General features: G+C 41.7%; 1 protein-coding gene across 37 annotated transcripts in view; it reads left to right on the forward strand.

Annotated features, from left to right (window-relative positions):
• Nucleotides 1–15,300, forward strand: part of PER2 (period circadian regulator 2) — a 76,638-nt gene extending 61,338 nt beyond the window's left edge. For all 37 annotated transcript variants that reach the window (XM_005282502.5, XM_042853564.2, XM_042853554.2 and 34 more), the window contains 4 exons: nt 7,424–7,610; nt 9,017–9,209; nt 11,033–11,183; nt 14,113–15,300. In XM_005282502.5, coding sequence (XP_005282559.2) covers nt 7,424–7,610; nt 9,017–9,209; nt 11,033–11,183; nt 14,113–14,262 — 681 coding nt within the window. In that variant the 3' untranslated portion in view covers nt 14,263–15,300. The remainder of the gene's footprint in view (nt 1–7,423; nt 7,611–9,016; nt 9,210–11,032; nt 11,184–14,112) is intronic.
• Nucleotides 15,301–17,913: the final 2,613 nt, after the last annotated feature.

A 17,913-nucleotide genomic window follows, 5' to 3' on the forward strand; every position in this document is an offset into this window, starting at 1 on the left:
AGATATGTATACTGTTACTTGTGTACTTATGAATCATCAATATTACGCAGTTAATTGTAGTAAATGACATAGCAGTGTTAACCTTTATGGAATCCCTAAAAATAGTTATTGGGAATGTGGATTTTCTGATGATGTAGTTGATGCAAAATGCATTGATGCTAATGCATATGCCCTGGCATTTCTATCTCCAAAATGTTAGGACCTTGCCATCACCCAGTGTTTTATTTTCAACACTAAGAATCTCTGATGCATTTTACTTTAGCGCTCATTGGGAAATCCCAGTCTATAATGCAAAGGAGTTATACATATTGGTTAACTTTTGCTTTATAGAATTGTTGTCTTTGTTTGTGTGTGTTTAAATTATCTGTGGAGCTATAGCCATTTTCTTGGCATATTAAGCAATATCCAGATACCTCAGTGTTGGTGCAGAGAGAGAGCGCACAATGAATGCCATGTGATTTTATAAGTCTTAACTAGTTTAAGCCAGACCATGCAATGTTCTTCTCTTAAAGGTTAATTAGATTAAAACACTAAAAAAACATAGACTAATCCATATTTAGGGTTGGGCAAAATTTTCTGAATTTAGATCTTTGGATGACCCTTTTTTTTTTTTTTTGGTAAAATTCTGTTTTAGACCAGGGGAAAAAAATAACTTTTTTTTTTAACACTATTCTACCCACAATGGATCATAAAGCTTATTATTTTAAAGGGCGGGGGGGAGCTTTCAGGTAGTAAGACAAATAGTCTGGATTCATTTCTAAAGTACAAAATGTGCTTACTAGATGCTTTTCCTTGTATCAAGTTTTCAACCAATGAGTTAATGTAATAGGTGCACCCATAGAGAATACTGTTTTAGAAACTTGAGAGGAAAAAGTTCATTGTTGACAAATACAATGTATTGAAAGGAATAATTTGTATTACTCATGCTCATCATTGAGTTTGAAAGTAACTAACTACATGGAAAATGACTTAATGTCATTGTGAACAGCTCAATGGAAATTTTTGTTCTATGTGCAGTGGTAGTCAAAAGCAAACAAATGTTAGAATGTATAAAGAATTGGATAGAAAATAATACTGAAAATATGTCATTCCCTGAGCCAATGGAATGTCCTCATGTGGCATAGTCAAATGATCAATCGTGATCACCCTATTTCAAAGAGAGAGAGCAGAAAGAGAAGGATCCATGAGATGATGAGAACTATATGGAGAGGGATTGATAAAATTGAGACTGTTTAGAAAAGAGACAAATAAAAAGAGAGATATCATGAAAAAGGTAAATTGTGTGCTTTCATTTATCCTTTCTCATAATACAAAAAAGGGTACATTAACAAAAATGAAAGGCAACAAATTAAAACTGACAAAAGGAAATACTTGTTTCATGATACATGATTAACCTACAGAATTCTCTTACCAGTAAATATCATTGAGGCTGACAGTATAATATGATTTATATACATACGTTTTTTTAAAATTAGCATCAAAGTTAATATTAATCATATTTTAATACATAATCAACCGCTAACTCTCAAAAATTGGAAACTTCTTCATTGCGCAGTTTATTCTATAATTGTCTGTAACAGGTTTTCTTGCATCTTTTTCTGAAGCATCTAATGCTGTCCATTTTCAGAGAGACTGGACTAGATAGATCACTGGTCTGAACAATTCGTATCTGTAACTTTTCTTAGGACTCTCTCAATCTCGGTCAATTTCTTCATCTGACATTCTTAATTGTGTTATGTTGCATTTCTTAACGAAAAAAAACTCTGAACTTGATTGACTTGAAACAGAGACTGATGTACTAATTACATTTTTGATATCTTGCACTTTTGCAAGATGATGGAGTAGAAAATTCAATTTTCATAAACAAGCTATTTCTGTGTTTAATTTTCATGACTAGCATAAACTTTCTGAAAGTTCTACCTTTCCAGGTGGGAGTGTACCATATGCTATACTTCAGCTAATTTTCTGTTTTTAATATATTCAGTCAAAAGCTTGAATCTCCAAGTATCTTTGACCTATGTTGCAGCAAAATCTTTACAGTATAACTGTAAGTCTGCTTTTCAGTTAGAACCTGCTCTGAGATGTAGATGTTGGGATAGAAAGTGTTTTCCTAGTGTCTTACTTAACCACTAATAGTTCATCTTGTTGACGCTTTCACTGTAAACTTTTCTTACTTGACTGAGCTTCCTAAAATGTTCGGTACATACTTTTTTTTCATAAACCTTCAAAACATAATTTTATTATACCTGCTGTGAAATCTTTTACTGAGATAGTTCTTTTCAGCATGAAAGAAAGATAGGTAATACTTTCTATACAGGTCTAACTTTGCTGTTAGAATTAGTCCATACAAATGTCACTTCTAAATCCTCTGCCCAACCTCCATTTTTAGTCACCCCACTAAACTTTGGGCTGGTCTACACACAGGTTCCATACCCAAAGAAACACCAATATAGTTACAATGGCATGTGTCAGTTTGGATCCCACTGTAGATGCACATGTGCCTCATGTCTGCAAGACTGGATTTTTTTTGACTGGCAGTGTCCATAGTTGTACATGTGCCCTGTGCTGCCTCATGCTGCTATATTAGGGCTTAAAAGGTGGCATGGCCTCTGCCCTCCCTTGGTTCCCTTTTACCACCAGTGGCAGTAAGACTTACCCTAGCTGATGTCTGCGCTGGTAGACCTTAGATCAGGGGCGGGCAAACTTTTTGGTCTGAGGGCCGCATCGGGTTTCGTAAATTGTATGGAGGACCGGTTAGGGGAGGGGGTCGTGGCCCACTCCCCACCTCCTATCTGCTTCTGTTCCCCTCCCCCCCCCCCCCCAGGACTTCTGCCCTATCCAACACCCCCTGTTCCTTGACGGCCCCTCTGGAACCCCTGCCCCATCCACACACCCCTGCTTCCTGTCCCCTGGACCCCTGCCACCCTATCCAACCCCTCCTCTCATTCCTGACTGCCCCCCCCCACACCCTCCCGGACTACTGCCCCCATTCAGCCCGTTTCCTCCCCGACCACCATGCACACCCGCGTCCTCTGACCACCACCCCAAACTCCCCTGCCCTTTATCCAAGCCTCCCTGCCCCCTTACCATGCTGCCTGGAACACCGGTAGCTGGCGGTGCTACAGCCGCGCTGCCGGCTGGAGCCAGGCCACTCTGCCACCACACTGCACTGAGACCGGATCAAGCCGGGCTCTGCAGCTGTGCTGCCCCAGGGAGCTCACAGCCCCGCTGCCCAGAGTATTGTGCCAGCAGCAGAGCGAGCGAGCCAAGGCTGCGGATGAGGGGGAACAGCAGGGGAGGGGCAGGGGCTAGCCTCCCAGGCCAGAAGCTCGGGGCTGGGCAGGACGATGGCCCGCAGGCCGTAGTTTGCCCACCCCTGCTTTAGATCCAAGCTTCACATAACCCTCGTAAAGTACAAGCCACAATTGAGGACTTGTTCTTTGCTGGCTCAGAATTGTTCATTGAAAGAACTGACAGTGTCCTACTCTGCTGAAAGATCCTATGGTGACTTTATACTTCTGGGGATCTGTGCTCCTCCACCCTTTTGAAAGGCTTCCTGCCCTCAGCTTGCATATCAGCAGAGGCAGCATATACAGTTTTACAATAGACAGAATGCGAAGCAAAGGAGCATCTGAAGTACAGTAGGGGACAACAGCTTTCTCAACCTTGACTCTAAACTCTGCTACACTGCCACATCCTCAGATCGATGAGGTGTTCAAGAGCAGCACCAGAACCAGTCCACAGAATATGACCCTTCTTCCCCATCCCTCTTTATGAATCCTTCTCACAGGAAACTATTGGAAACAGAAGTGGCCTCATCTAGGAGCTGTAGAAGAGGTTCCCCAGGAACATGAGAAGAGGCTTCAAACTTCTGGTACTTCTGAAGAAAAAAGGAGGTCTTTATATATAGACGCACACACTGACTCTCACTCGCAGGTTACGCTTGCTTCCATTGCTCCAAGCTCAAGACTGGTTCATGGCTCTCGACTTGCAGGATCCTTCCACATCTCTATCCATCTGGCCCACTAGAAATACCTAAGGGTCACAGTGGGTTTCAACCATTATCAGTACAGGTTTCTGCCATTTGGTCTCTCCATAGCATCAAGAGTGTTCACCAAGTGCCTGGCTGTAGAGATGGCACATCTAAGAAACCATGAATCCCCATCTAGGCAACTGGCTGATAAGAGGAAGGTCCCAGGAAAAGATTGAAACAGCCCTAGATCATGTTCTTTCCCAGTTTTCCCACTTGGGATTCCTGGTGAACTACAAGAAATTGTCCTTCACAGTTGGTAGAGTTAATAGGAGCTCTAATCAACTCCAGATCAGCAAAGGTATCTGCTGGAGGACAGGTTCTGGTCCCTTTAGTCAATTAGTGCATGACGTGTAGTCAAATTGACAATAGCGCATACATGCCCTGAGCTTTTAGGCCATATTTTTGTATGCGCATATGTGACATCACTTGCCAAACTTAATCTGTGGACTCCACAACACTGTTTGAGGACCACCTACTCCTATCCAAGCATCATATGAGCATTTGAGTTATAGTTTAGCCTCATGTCCTACAGGATCTCAGGCGGTGGCTTAGATCCACTGAACATGAGAGAATACTCTTTTAAGTTTCTCCCCAGTGATTATGCTAGTTACAGATGTCGGGAACAGATTGGGGCACCCAGTTGAACCACCTTCAGATGCAAGACTCATGGTGTCAGAATCATCTGAAGCTCTACATGAATTCATTGGAACTAAGGGCTGTCAGTCTAGCCTCCGTAGCTTTCCTGCCTGTTCTTCAAACTCTGTGGTGCAGATAGATGGCACATTGGCAGAGCACTATATATAGTGGCAGTTCACTATATAAACAAACAAGGATGCCCTCAATCATCCCATCTCTTTTTGAAAGCCATGAAGTTCGGGAATGGCATCATCAGCATGCGGCAATCTTGGTAGCTCTAAATCTTCCGGGAGTCAGCAATGACCTGGCACACTTTGAGCTGGAACTTAACTAGTCTTGAGTGGTCACTGCAGAAATCCATTCTTGACCTGATATTCCACCAGTGTGAGACCCTCTACTGTAGATCTTTGCCACCGTGGACAGTTTCATATATAGGGACTTCTGTTTCAGAGGGGATGTGAACCCAGCATCCCTTCTAGAAGCCTTTCTTCATTTGGTCTCAAGAACTCCTATGTTTTATCACTGGTCCTTCCCCCCTCTCTCCCCCGATCCACAGGATAATATGCAAGATACGATGGGACAAGTCTACAGTTATGGTAGCCCCTACTGGCTGAAGCAGCTTTAGCTGTTGGATCTCGTGCATATGTCCAGCCAGCCTCCCAGTATGCCTTCCGATGTGTCCAGACATACTGTCTCAGAACCAGGGTCAAATACTTAACCCAGATCCACAGTCATTACACCTAACTGCCTGGATGTTGATTGGATGAGTAAGACTGACAAACTACTCCTTATAGGTTCAGGAGATTGTTTTACAAAGCCAAAAGACCTCCAACAAGAGGACTAATTCCTCAAAGTTGAAAAGATTTTTTTTTTTTTCCCATGGGGGCAGCCCAAAATTCAATACAGGTCCTGATACCAAAGATTCTGGTCATAGTGCTCCTAAAACAGGCAGGATTGGCATTTAGCTCTAGTCTACCTAGCTGCAGCATCAGTGTGATATGCTCGGATAGTCATTTTCAGTCTTCTCTGACTCTACAGTGTCAAGGTTTCTCAAGGGCCTTCTTCATCCCTGCCCTCCAATTAGAGACCCAACTCCCACATGAGACCTTCACATTGTCTTCCTGCAACTTATGGAATCTCCATTCAGACTTCTATCACAGTGATCATTATACCACCTCACCATAAAGACTTTCTCTCATGGCCATCACATCAGCATGGAAAGTCAATGAACTCCAAGCACATATGACCAAAACATCCTTCGACAGGGACACAATGGTGGTGAAATTGCACCTTAAGTTCCTCCCTAAAGTGGTCTCAGTATTCCACCTGAACCAGTCTATGATCTTACTGCTCTTCTTCCTGAAATTGCATTCTTTGCAGGAGAAAAGAAGCTTCATACTTCGGATGTTTTCAGGGCCTGCTTTGTTATCTCAACAGGACACAGCCTTTCAGACTCTTTCCACCCTCCTCTGCATGGTCATATCCAGCGTGTTGAAAGGTCAAGCATAGAAATATCAATACACACAGTGTATTTCCACTTTCTATCAGTTGGCTAGCAAGCCTTTTCCTCCTGACTAATGCACACTCCACCAGGGCACAGGCAGCAGCTTCCGGAACATGTCATTCCTCGAGATCTCTAAGGCAGATGCCTGGAGCAATCCACTAACTTTTGTCAAGCATTATGCACTTGACATGGCTGCCAGGGCAGATGCCAAGTTCAGAGGATAAGTACTTCAGTCTCTGTTTGACTGGTATAGACAAGACACTCCCTCACACTATCCAGGTACTGCTGCAGGTAGATACTGCTTGCTGGTCAACTTGAGTGGAGTTCCACACTATCACGTACTCAGAATGGTTACTTACCTTACAGTCACAGGCTTTTTGAGATGTAGTCAATGTGGATCCTATGACCTGTCCCCTATTTCCACTTTTAGCACTCCTCAGCAGTACACGCCTTGAATTGCAAGAGAACTGAAGGAGGGTTGTGGCCACTCTGCCCTTTAGGATCTTGTACAAGTGCACAAGGAGGCACAGAGGTGTGTGGCCTCAGCACAAATGGTTTGTGTGTCTCCGGTCTTATGAACAAAGGGTGCGTGTGAACCTATAGTGGGATCTACACTGTGTACAGCATTGTGAGGAGCCATGATTAGAAAAAATACTGTTACTGTATTATAAAAAAGTATAGTTATTGGTACGATCCCCTAGAGTGCACTAATTATAAACCAATATAAAGATGTTTGTACACGTGTAGCTTCTTCCATAGGGAACTGTGTGTAGACAAGCCTTATCTTTTTTTCCTCTTATAGCAATGGTGATAGCTATTTTTTTTTTTAAGTTAAGATACAATAGGGACGATTCCTAGTCTTTCCTGTCCCATAGAACCTAGATGCTGCAGAAGAAGTCAGATGGCTCCAGCACAGTGAAGTACATTAATACTGTCCCTTTGACAAACTATTTCCTTACATTGAAGAGAGATGTTTAAACTTTAACTTGTGTTGAAAAAGAATATGTAGTTGAAATCTAAATGAGTTATTTGACTAAAAGATTACATGACAAACCTATTAACCCACTTCCTTCTACTTCCTTAATTAATTATCAGTCAGACTACCTGTGTGTTGTGCAGTTGTCCCTTTTCTCTATGAAAAGGTACTGTTACTTAATTTTATGTAAAGAACTGAAGTCTGTCCCATATATTTAACATAAATGTTAGTGATTAAATGGTGATGATTTCATTTTCACCTTCCTCTCACCCAGATTGATTCTCCAATGGAAGCTCAAAATAGCGATTCTCTCTCTATGTCCAGTGATTTACTTGATATTTTACTTCAAGAGGATACATATTCAGGCACTGGCTCAGCTTCATCGGGAAGTGGTGTATCAGCAGCTGCTGAGTCGTTGGGATCTGGATCCAACAGCTGTGGCATGTCAGGGAGCAGAACAGGTAACATTTACTGGTTAAATGTAATCATGCCTTGTGAAACATTAAGAGGGGGATTGTGAGCTATTAGAGATATCACTTTGACCTCAAGAGCTTTACAGTAAAATCATACTCTTTTTTAAATCTAATTTATAATCATACTCTTACGACATTTAAACATTTCATGTAGCTTTATTTGTCTCGGGTTGCTGTAATAGCTTGTTGAAAATGGAGAAACGTTGACTTCTGTTTAAATGTTTTCCTTTGGGCTGCATTTGGAACAACTAACATATGCTATCTTAGTTGTAGAGATGCTGTGAGGCCAGGTAGGAAGATTATTTGAGGTAATCGTGACAGATCAATAGATGAGGTTTTTTTCTTCATTTTCTTAAAAGAACTAATTTAAACTGTTTCTTTAGCTGCAGATCTTAGAATAATAATAATAAAAAGCTTCTGGGTAACATTGTCCTGTGTTCAAATACTCCCTCTAAAGTGTTCAGTCCTATTTTGAATTGGATTTTGACTACAGATAGTGTGATAGGGTTTCTTTCTTAGCTGCAGTCTTTTCTGGGTAATAGCCCATAGGAAGATGAATATGTATTCCATTGATCTTCCCCTCCCTCCCCCCCATTCCAAACTTTCTATTCCATGTTTGGCAGCAACAGCTATTGTGGGAAACTTCCCTCTGTAGGAGGTAGGACCTGGTGGGCAAACTTTTTGGCCCGAGGGCCACATCGGGGTTGCGAAACTGTGTGGCGGGCTGGGTAGGGAAAGCTGTGCCTCCTCAAACAGCCTGGCCCCCACCCCCATCCGCCCCCTGACTGCCTCCCTCAGAACCCCCGACCCATCCAACCCCCCCTGCTCCTTGTCCCCTGACTGCCCTGACCCCTATCCACACCCCCTCCCTCCAAATCCCACGCCTATACAAGCGCCCCTGCTCCCCATCCCCTGACCGTCTCCCTTCCCCCCCATCCGACCACCCCTTGCTCCCTGTCCCCTGACTGCCCCCCGGAGCCCTCTGCTCCTTATCCAACCACCCCCCCCCCTTTACCATGTCGCTCAGAGCGGCAGGAGCTTGCGGCTGCGCGACCCAGCCCAGCCGCAGCCAGCCACCACGCCCAGAGTGCTGGCGGTGCGTGGCACTGAGGCTGCGGGGGAGAGGGGACAGCAGGGGAGAAGCCAGGGACTAGCCTTCCCAGCCAGGGGCTCAGGGGCTGGGCAGGCCGTAGTTTGCCCACCTCTGATGTAGGAGGTTAACACAGACGATCTACTCAGAGACTTTTAAGGGGGGTTCTCTATTGTACATCTCCATCAGGCATTTTGATTGGCTAAAAGGGTATGCCTGTTATGGAAGAAAGCATAGTTCAAACAATGTACTAAAATGGAACATTTGACATTTATTATAAAAGCTACTTTTTTTATTTTTAAAGGCAGTAGTGAGACAAGTCATACCAGCAAATATTTTGGAAGCATCGACTCCTCAGAAAATAATCATAATACAAAAAAGAACACTGAAATGGAAAACAGTAAACATTTCATTAAATATGACCTTCAGGATCCTATCTGGTTACTGATGGCAAATACAGATGACTCTGTTATGATGACTTACCAGATACCATCCCGGTAACTCTAAGTACTTTTATTCCTGTATGAGCTAAGAGGTGCGATTTCACTAAAGATTATCTGACCCTGAATGGACTAAGCAGTTATGTCATTCTGCTTTTCAAGCTTGCTCCCTTTTTAGTGTGCTTTCTATTTACTAGCCTAAAAGATTAGAAAGATGGATGTATTTGATAGCTATAGAAACAAGGATAAGTCCAATTCAGTAGGATTAATATGGTCCTAAACTATGGTATTGGCTGAGGATGTTGTACAGTTACTGACTGACAATTGTATACTTACAAATCCTTTTAGTCTGACTAGTGAGACCTCTATCAGTTGGAGTGCATGGATTAGTGAGGTGATTGTATTATGCAAATCACTGTACTCTTGCTATTTCACTTAAAACCTACACATTCAAATGCTTGCCTCCTGTCTAAATCCTTTCCCCACCCTATAAACACACACATTCCCTGCTCCTCACAAAGCCCCACTCTCTGCACCTTAGGAAGGATAAGGACCCACAAGCAGTGAGTAAACCCTTAATTTAAAACATTTGATTTGGATTCTCCTCCTCTATCTGTCTTTCAGTAATTTATCAAAACTGCATGTAGGTGTGTGTGAAAAGAGAAGCTTCTGTGAGGTTGGACTTTGACCTCGAGATTTATAAAGCCTGGGGCGGTGGTTAACTTTAGTGCTCTCTATTAATCTGATATAAATATAGACTTAGTGTATGTCTACACTACAAATGCTACTGTGGTACAGCTGCACCAGTAGTATAGACCTTACTACAGCAACAGAAGGTGTTTTTCTGTCACTGTAGTAAATCCACTCCCTTAAGAGGCGGTAGCTAGGCTGACGGAACAAGTCTTTGGTCAGCCTGACTGTGTCTATAGTGGGGGTTAGGTCAACCTAACTCATCACACAGAGGATGACATTTTTCACAGCCCTAAGCGTTATAACTAGTTTGAGCTAAGTTTTAGTTGTAGCTCAAGCCTTAGAATTTCTAAGAGTAGCAACAGTTGCAAAAGTATATTGTTTCAAATATTGTTCCAGTGTCTAATAACCAGAGATTTAAACCCACCAGCATAGAGGCTGATATGAAAGACAGTGGAAGTGCAACACCTAAGTGAGAAGCCAACCTATTCCTATTCCTGCTGGCAGGAAAGGAGAAGGTACTTGGATTCCTACAAGGGTGCTGTCCTTTGACTCTGCTTTGGGGTTTCATCTTCCATATCAGCAAGTGACAAGTAAATGGTCAAATTTAATTAAACACTCCTGAACCAAATTCCCTACCCCCTCTGACTCCTGGAAAGGAGGAATGTTTTCTGTCTCTCTGTCACTTGTAATTCCAGAGTTGCCTGACTGTGCTACCTGTTGTAGAGAACAGGTCTCCTTTTTTCTGTTCTAATCCCCATCAGAAAGCCAGACTCTTTTGAGTTTTCCTCTCTAGTTAATACCTCTAGTGCCTGTATGCTCAGAGCTTTCTTAACCAGCAGCAGAGTGCAACCGACAACATTTTTGTCAGTTTCACAGATGCTGCCAGCAGGTTTCTGAAGAGTCACTCTGAAAACAGTCTGTTTTTACTGCTGCACTTCAGGAAAGCAATGAGCTAGCAACAGAGGCACAGGAGTGGTCTGTCTGCAAACTTGGGAAAATGCTGACACAACCATAACATCTTTCAGACTTACAATTGGTCGTAAATTTAATGTAGATTCATTGGGGGCAAGGGGGGAAGCTTTAAAATGTTAGCTTTCCACAAGATATTTGTATGTGCAAGCCAGATAAAAATTAGACTTTAGGTCCTTAAAACTGTGAAGTTCAATTTCTAAATACATTTATTTTAGAAATGTGGAAATGGTTTTAAAAGAGGACAAACAAAAACTAAAGCAAATGCAGAAATTCCAGCCAAAGTTTACAGAAGAACAAAAAAGAGAGCTTATTGAAGTTCATCCATGGATCCAGAAGGATAGACTTCCAAAAGCAGTTGCTAATTCAGTAAGTTTAAATGGATTAATACTACTCTTTATTATGTAAGTCTTTATTTGCTGTTGAGACTCATTTTTATAGTTGTTACACAGAAAACTTGATCAACTACATTGAGAGACAGGTTTAATTCCAAATTTTAGTGCAAAAATCTGGAGTTTGTTTAACTTACAATAATTACAGATTGTTGCACTAAACGTGGTAGGGCTCAGCGCTGTTCTTCTAGCCTGCAACACACTTCTTCTCATGCTACAGGGAATGACAGTCCAGAACATGTTTGCAGGGTTGTTGTAGCTTTGTTGGTCCCAGGATATTAGAGACATGGTGGGTGAAGTAATATCTCTTATTGGACCAACTTCTGTTGGTGAAAGAGAAGCTTTTGCGGCTCAAAAGCTTGTCTCTTCCACTGACAGAAGTTGGTTCAATAAAAGATAATCCAGGTCATGACAGACAACACAACAGCAATGTTTTATGTCAGACAGCAATCCATCCCCTTTTTTGCCAAGAAGTTGTTTGTCTCTGGAACTGATGCATTTACCACCACGTTATCCTAGCCAGCGTACGCTTGGCAAGCTTGCAGAAGTTTTTAGTGGTTCCCCTCTGGGGTTATCTGGACTGGTAATCTGCTAGGTCACCCCAATCCTTGACTCGGGGAGCCAGCCTTACCCTCCTCTGCTGTGAGAACCCCCACTCCTGGGCTGTTCATGCACAGCCTCTAGCATGTAAGATGCTCCTTGGATTGTGCTACTGAATGAGACTAGCTAATATCTCCAGTCCCAGACACAACCCTAGGAACCTCCGTGTTGCAGTGTCCAGTTATGCCCACTGGCCACTGCAAGCTAATATGAGTTCATCAGTTTAACAAAGAAATCTATATGCACCAGGCTTGTTATCCTAAGGGGAGTCTCTGACACGCTTCAAACCAAACACACTGCTTCAGGTAGCATAAACAAACAGATTTATTAACTACAAAGATAGATTTTAAGTGATTTATAAGTCAAAGCACAATAAGTCAGATTTGGTCAAATGAAATAAAAGCAAAATGCATTTGAAACTGATCTTAGTGCCCTAACAAATTTAGATACTGGTTGCCCTTCAGCCAGGCTCTCCCTTTGATCAGCACTTCAGTCTCTGGTGGTGGTGGTGTCTGTAGATATAGGTGGAAGAGAGAGGAAGAGCATGGCAAACGTCTCTCCCTTTTATCATGTTCTTTCTTCCCTCTTGGCTTTGCCCACCCCTTCAGAGCCAGGTGAGCATTACCTCATCGCAGTCCCAAACTGACCAAAGGAAGGGGAGGTGACTCACTCGAGAGTCCAACAAATCCTTTGTTGCTGCCTAGGCCAGTGTCCTTTGTTCCTGAGGCTGGGCTGGGTTTGTCCCATATATGCCCTGATGAGGTGTGAACTGCCCCTCTGCTCTTGGAGAGTTTTTGCCTGGGCCTGTTTTAAGCCACAAGGACAAATTTTCAGCCTCATAACTATATACATGAAATAACAACCTATAACATTACTGTAACAACAATTACTATAATTTCACTATAACAACAATGCTCAGTGCATCATGAACCTTCTGAAGACACCTGACATGACAAACTTTGCATTTGATACCACACAATCATATTATAAGGATGAACATGTGGGTGCAGAAGGTTCCCTCGAGGCACAGTGTGTCACAGACCACCTCAGCAGATGGTTCGCAAGTGACCACAAATGGACCATCAAAGATTCCATCATATAGAACAGGTTCTCAAACTGGGAGTCGTGACCCCTCAGGGGGTCGCAAGGTTATTAGGTGACAAGCTGTCAGCCTCCAGCATTTATAATCGTTTTTAATTTATAAGGGGGTTCGTACTCACAGGCTTGCTATGTGAAAGGGGTCACCAATACATAAGCTTGAGAACCACTGATATAGAACATTCACATATACAAAATGATTCTTCCTTTGACCTATCTGTATCTACATCAAAGGTTAGGTCAGCTTAACTAATTTTTAACATCCCTACATGCAATGGCGGATTATCCCAAGGGGCCCTTGCCTAGGTGCCCTGGCCAATTGGGGGGGCTCAGGAAAAATGGGCACTTCGTCCCCAGCAGACAAGGGGCAGGGTTGGGGCCAGAGCCTCTCCGGCTGCCTGAAAGAGAGCCTGGCTGGGAAGAAGCGGCAGCCCGCTCCACGGAGAGCAACTCCATCCCGCTCCCTGCCCGGGCTTGGCTGCCAGGAAGGGCGGGAGGCAGCCAAATGTGCCGGGGAGGGTGGGGGGGACAGGGGAGCCGGATAGCAGGAGAACAGAGAGAGCAGGTAACGTGGCGGGGGGAGAGCATGGGCCCTCGGCTGGGGGCAGGGAGGAGACATGTAGGGAGGTCACGTGTCCTTCCCTTTAGTTGGTGCCCCCTCCCCCAGTATAGGGAGGCACCAGTCGGCCCAGATAGCTCTGGGCAAGTGGGGTGCGAGAAGCCCCAGTGCCCTGAATCCCACCTCCCACAGAAGCACGGGGCAGCAAGGGAAGCCCCAGTCCCCAGTCCCATGCTGCGGTCCAGGGACTGGAGGAGCTCTGGCTCCCTGCCGTGGCCTCAGGGCTGGGGGAGCACTCACTCCCCACTGCAGCCCTAGGGCCCATGTGGGAGAAGGAGGGGGCAGAGCTTCTCTAGTCTTGGGCCTGCAGTGGTGGTGGTCAGGGGGGGGCAGAAAAGAGCAAACGGGCTGCAATGGGTGGTGGAATGGAGTGGGATGGTGAGTGGAACGGGTGGGGGAAAGGAGCAGAACGGGGGCGGGGCTACAGGCAGAAGGTGTTGGGAAAGGGCCGCCCACTTGCTCTGGTCCAGGGCCCCACGAAACCTTAATCCACCTCTGCCTAAGTGCCACAGCTATGTCGACCTAACTTTTAAGAATTGGTTCACTTAATGCTTTATGAGGATATGTCACTATCTTATTTCTTTTGAAGGAGTGTATTTACTGTGAGGTCAACACACGAAGCCGCTTTTATACACCATATGACGAAGAAATCCATGAAATGGAGCTTAATGAAATGATTGAAGCCAGTGAAGAAAACATCTTGGCTACCCTGAGTCAAATCAGTGAAGAACAAACCTAATATTTGGCAGTATTTAAAAAAGCAGCTGCTTTAAAATACAGTGATGCATCAGCATGTCTTAAAGGTTTTAAAACTTGTTTCTAGTTAAATGAATCTGGTTTATAAAACAAATGGATTTTTTGTTCTAGAAAAAGGTCATTTGTGAATGAATCTCTTTGAATGGGGCAATTCAAAATAAAGAGATTCAGCTGCAATCAAAACATTAGTTTTAATGTATCTTCACTTAATGTGTTTACAGTTACTACAACTGTATTTCTGGTGTTTTTCATCTTTATAGCTTGAAGGAAGAACTTATGAATCTCATGGTCACTAGTAAGTTGTGGTTCTATTTCACTTCAATGCTGTATGAAACACTCACCAGCACGATCTCATACTCCCATTGTTTTTAATAGTGTGAAAGAAGATCAAACTTAAATCTGTGTAAATATTAACTCAAAGGGGAAACCCAATTTAATTTTTCAGTGTTTATAAAGTCCAATGTACTAGATGTTTTGTGCAGAAATTAAGCCGTGCAGATATATCAGCATATTGCGTATATTCCATTATTACATGCAAAAATATATTATTTTAATTGGACCAGAGTGATTGAGAAATAAAGCTTTAAGAGTGCAATCTAAGTGTACAAACAACTTTCAGGGACTTCTCAATCATTTTGTAATTTTTTTTCACCATTAGCATGCTTTTCTGGTTAATTTTTTTTTAACACACATCTTGTAACTTAGTGAAAGGGAGGGAAAAGGTGTATTTAGAGCATTTTGTAGATGTGTTTACACAACAACTTACCATTGTGTTTTTTAAAGTGTGTGCATTTACAGGGTAGTATTAAAATATTTTCCTGTAACTTTAAAATTACAAATCTCCACTTTTAGATAGGTTGGGAAAAATTATAACTTATGTTGTAATATGATTTGTGACATAACCTTTTGTCAACAATGTTTTCTGTACACAGTGCAATATATTTTGGTTTTGTCACTTGTGACTAATTTTTATGACTTTTTGCTTTTTAGAAAACTGGTAAATAAAACAGATATATTTTTAGCTGCCTTTTTTTTTATTGACCTTTTACAGCTGGGGGTAACTATATGCCAGTTATACCTAACATATGTAAACTACTTTTTCAAACATGAAGATTATACAAGCTACTAATAGCTTACTGTACCAAAGCAGATAAAATGAAATCTTTGCTAATTTCTCAAAATAGTAAACTTAGTGTTCAAAATGGAAAAAGCAGAGTTTGCTTGCTGAAAATGTGGGTTTAGTGGTTCTGGGATTCTGGACAAAGTGACTGGCAGGGGAAGCACCTCATTTGACTTCAGTATGTTTGAATGTGAGTTAATGGGCATTAGCTGTTCAAAAACACCAGAAGGTGATGTTCTCTGGCTTGTTTTTTGTTAAATGTCAACTATCATTACTTCTTCTCTCGCCATCCTCTAAATCAGTGGTTCCCAAAGTGGGCGATACCGCCCCCTGGGGGGCGCTGGAACGATCCAGGGGGGCAGTAGTAGCCTCGGGTGCAATTGGGGGGCGTTGAATAAAAATAAGGGGGCGGTGGAAGCATAAAGAAAGAATATAAGAAAATTTTGAAAAAACGTTCGTACATGTTTCATCTATGGTGTAACATAGAGTTAAAGTTGTAGTGATTACTTTATTTTCCAAATAAATTCACAAATTATAACCGATCAGGTGTCAAGTCCGCCAACAGCTCTTAACAAGCAAGTGTTGGCAGGCGAGCGTGTCGCGCATTGTCGGGAAGTCCAGCATGCATCGGCAGGAATATGTGCGTGTAATGACTTGTTTACAATACAATACTATAAATAGGCGACATGTATGAAATCTAATTTAGATTGTTTCTTAATTGTGTAAAAAGCAGTTAACAATAGTGCAATAAGTATTTAAAATTTTTTATTCATATTCAATACCTTCGATCTTTACGGATTACGGATCACATACAAAGCAAATTGTATTATTGTTGTTTCAATAAAACAGCAATTTACACGTGAGTATTTTTATATATTTTCTTACATATCTATCGTACGTTTCTGTGTCTCTAGTGCTTACTAATAATAAAATTGTAGCAGGCTTGTGTTGGTACAGTACTATTTGAAGTGTACAGTCAATATAGTTGTCATATTTTTTATTACAATATTAACGAAAACGGGAATGAAATCGTAAAAAAACTGTTAACTATTAACATTTATTTATATCTATCGAATCATCTGTGTTAATTGGTAAATAAGGCGTGTGTTAATAAGGAACAATTATTTAAATAAGGGCAAACTAAATTAAAACTATTAACTGATTTTTAATTGCATATTGATTATTTTTTAATTAATTATTTCTTGATAAATTTAGTTTGATATTTGACAATTTAATATCAAATACATATATCTAATGCTGAGCAAAGAACAAAACCCAGTTTATTAGTTTCATTAGTATTTTAGTTTGGTTGTCTTTTGCCATCTTACGCAAAAACCACTGTATACCTGATGTCGTGGGTGATATTCTAATAACACATCTTTCTTTACTATATTGTAGGACGTAGGTAGAAATATAGATACATAAAAGAACACAAATTTGTCACTGCATCTTTCTGTTTGTTCGCTTAAAGAAGGTAGATTTCCAGGGGGGCGCTGAGTAATTTTTTTTCTGAAAAGGGGGCGGTAGGCCAAATAAGTTTGGGAACCTCTGCTCTAAATCCTTGTAATGAGCAGGTGAGGAAACCAGAATTCCAGTTTCATCCCCTGAAACTCAGTCATGTTTAATCACTATTAGACAACCCCTTCCTTTGTGGTGTTAGTAATGCTGTAGAGGATTAAAACCCAACACTTCAAGCTAATTTACTTTCCCTGTGTGTGTGTGTGTGTGTGTGTTTTCTATAAGTTTGAACTTTAGCTTAACTCACGGAAATAATACATTTTGAGTTTGTTTATAATCAGTTTCTAACTACATTTTTGCATTCTTGTGCCCTCGCACAATGCTGCAGTGTTTGAGTTGGGAATGTTACTTTTTAAAAAAATTAGTTTCCACTGGAGTGAAAATAGTTCTGTTGGCTTTAGAGTTGATTAAAAGCTTTTTTTTTTTTTTATAAATCCTAAATTTGGGTCCTACCGCAGGACAACAGATTCAAAACTATTAGACTCTTGTTTTTAAAATTGTGTATCTATTTTTCACAATTACCACAACTGGATGCCAAATTCTAAGCCTTAATAATAGAGGTGCTACAAAAGGCTAAATGAAAGGGTAGATATATAAGGTTTCTCATAGAATCTTGAAGCAAAGAGTAGTTCCACACTGATCAAAATGCAGTGTGTATTTGTCTACTGTATATGGGAACTCTGAAGTCCTATAGTTCTTCAAAAGAAACCCATTGTATCAGGGAGAATTAATATAGTTTCCAAAAGCCACATAAAGGTAAAAGCCCCTCCTCCCCTTTTTTTTTAAAGTGCAGATTTTTTAACTGCTTGAAAGAGTGGGGTTTAGGGGTCAAGTGTGCTGGATTGAGCTCAGTGCTTTCTTTTAAAGTAAATTGAGCTTTCCTTTTAATAAATAAATAAAAATTAATTGTGGAGACCAAAGTTAGCTTATCCAGAGTTAGTGCAGTCCATACAGCAGCAGTTCAGATTCCCCAGATTACTCCATTTAGTCAGGGAC

This window comes from Chrysemys picta, chromosome 9 (genome assembly GCF_011386835.1).
Source record: "Chrysemys picta bellii isolate R12L10 chromosome 9, ASM1138683v2, whole genome shotgun sequence".
NCBI lineage: Eukaryota > Metazoa > Chordata > Testudines > Emydidae > Chrysemys > Chrysemys picta.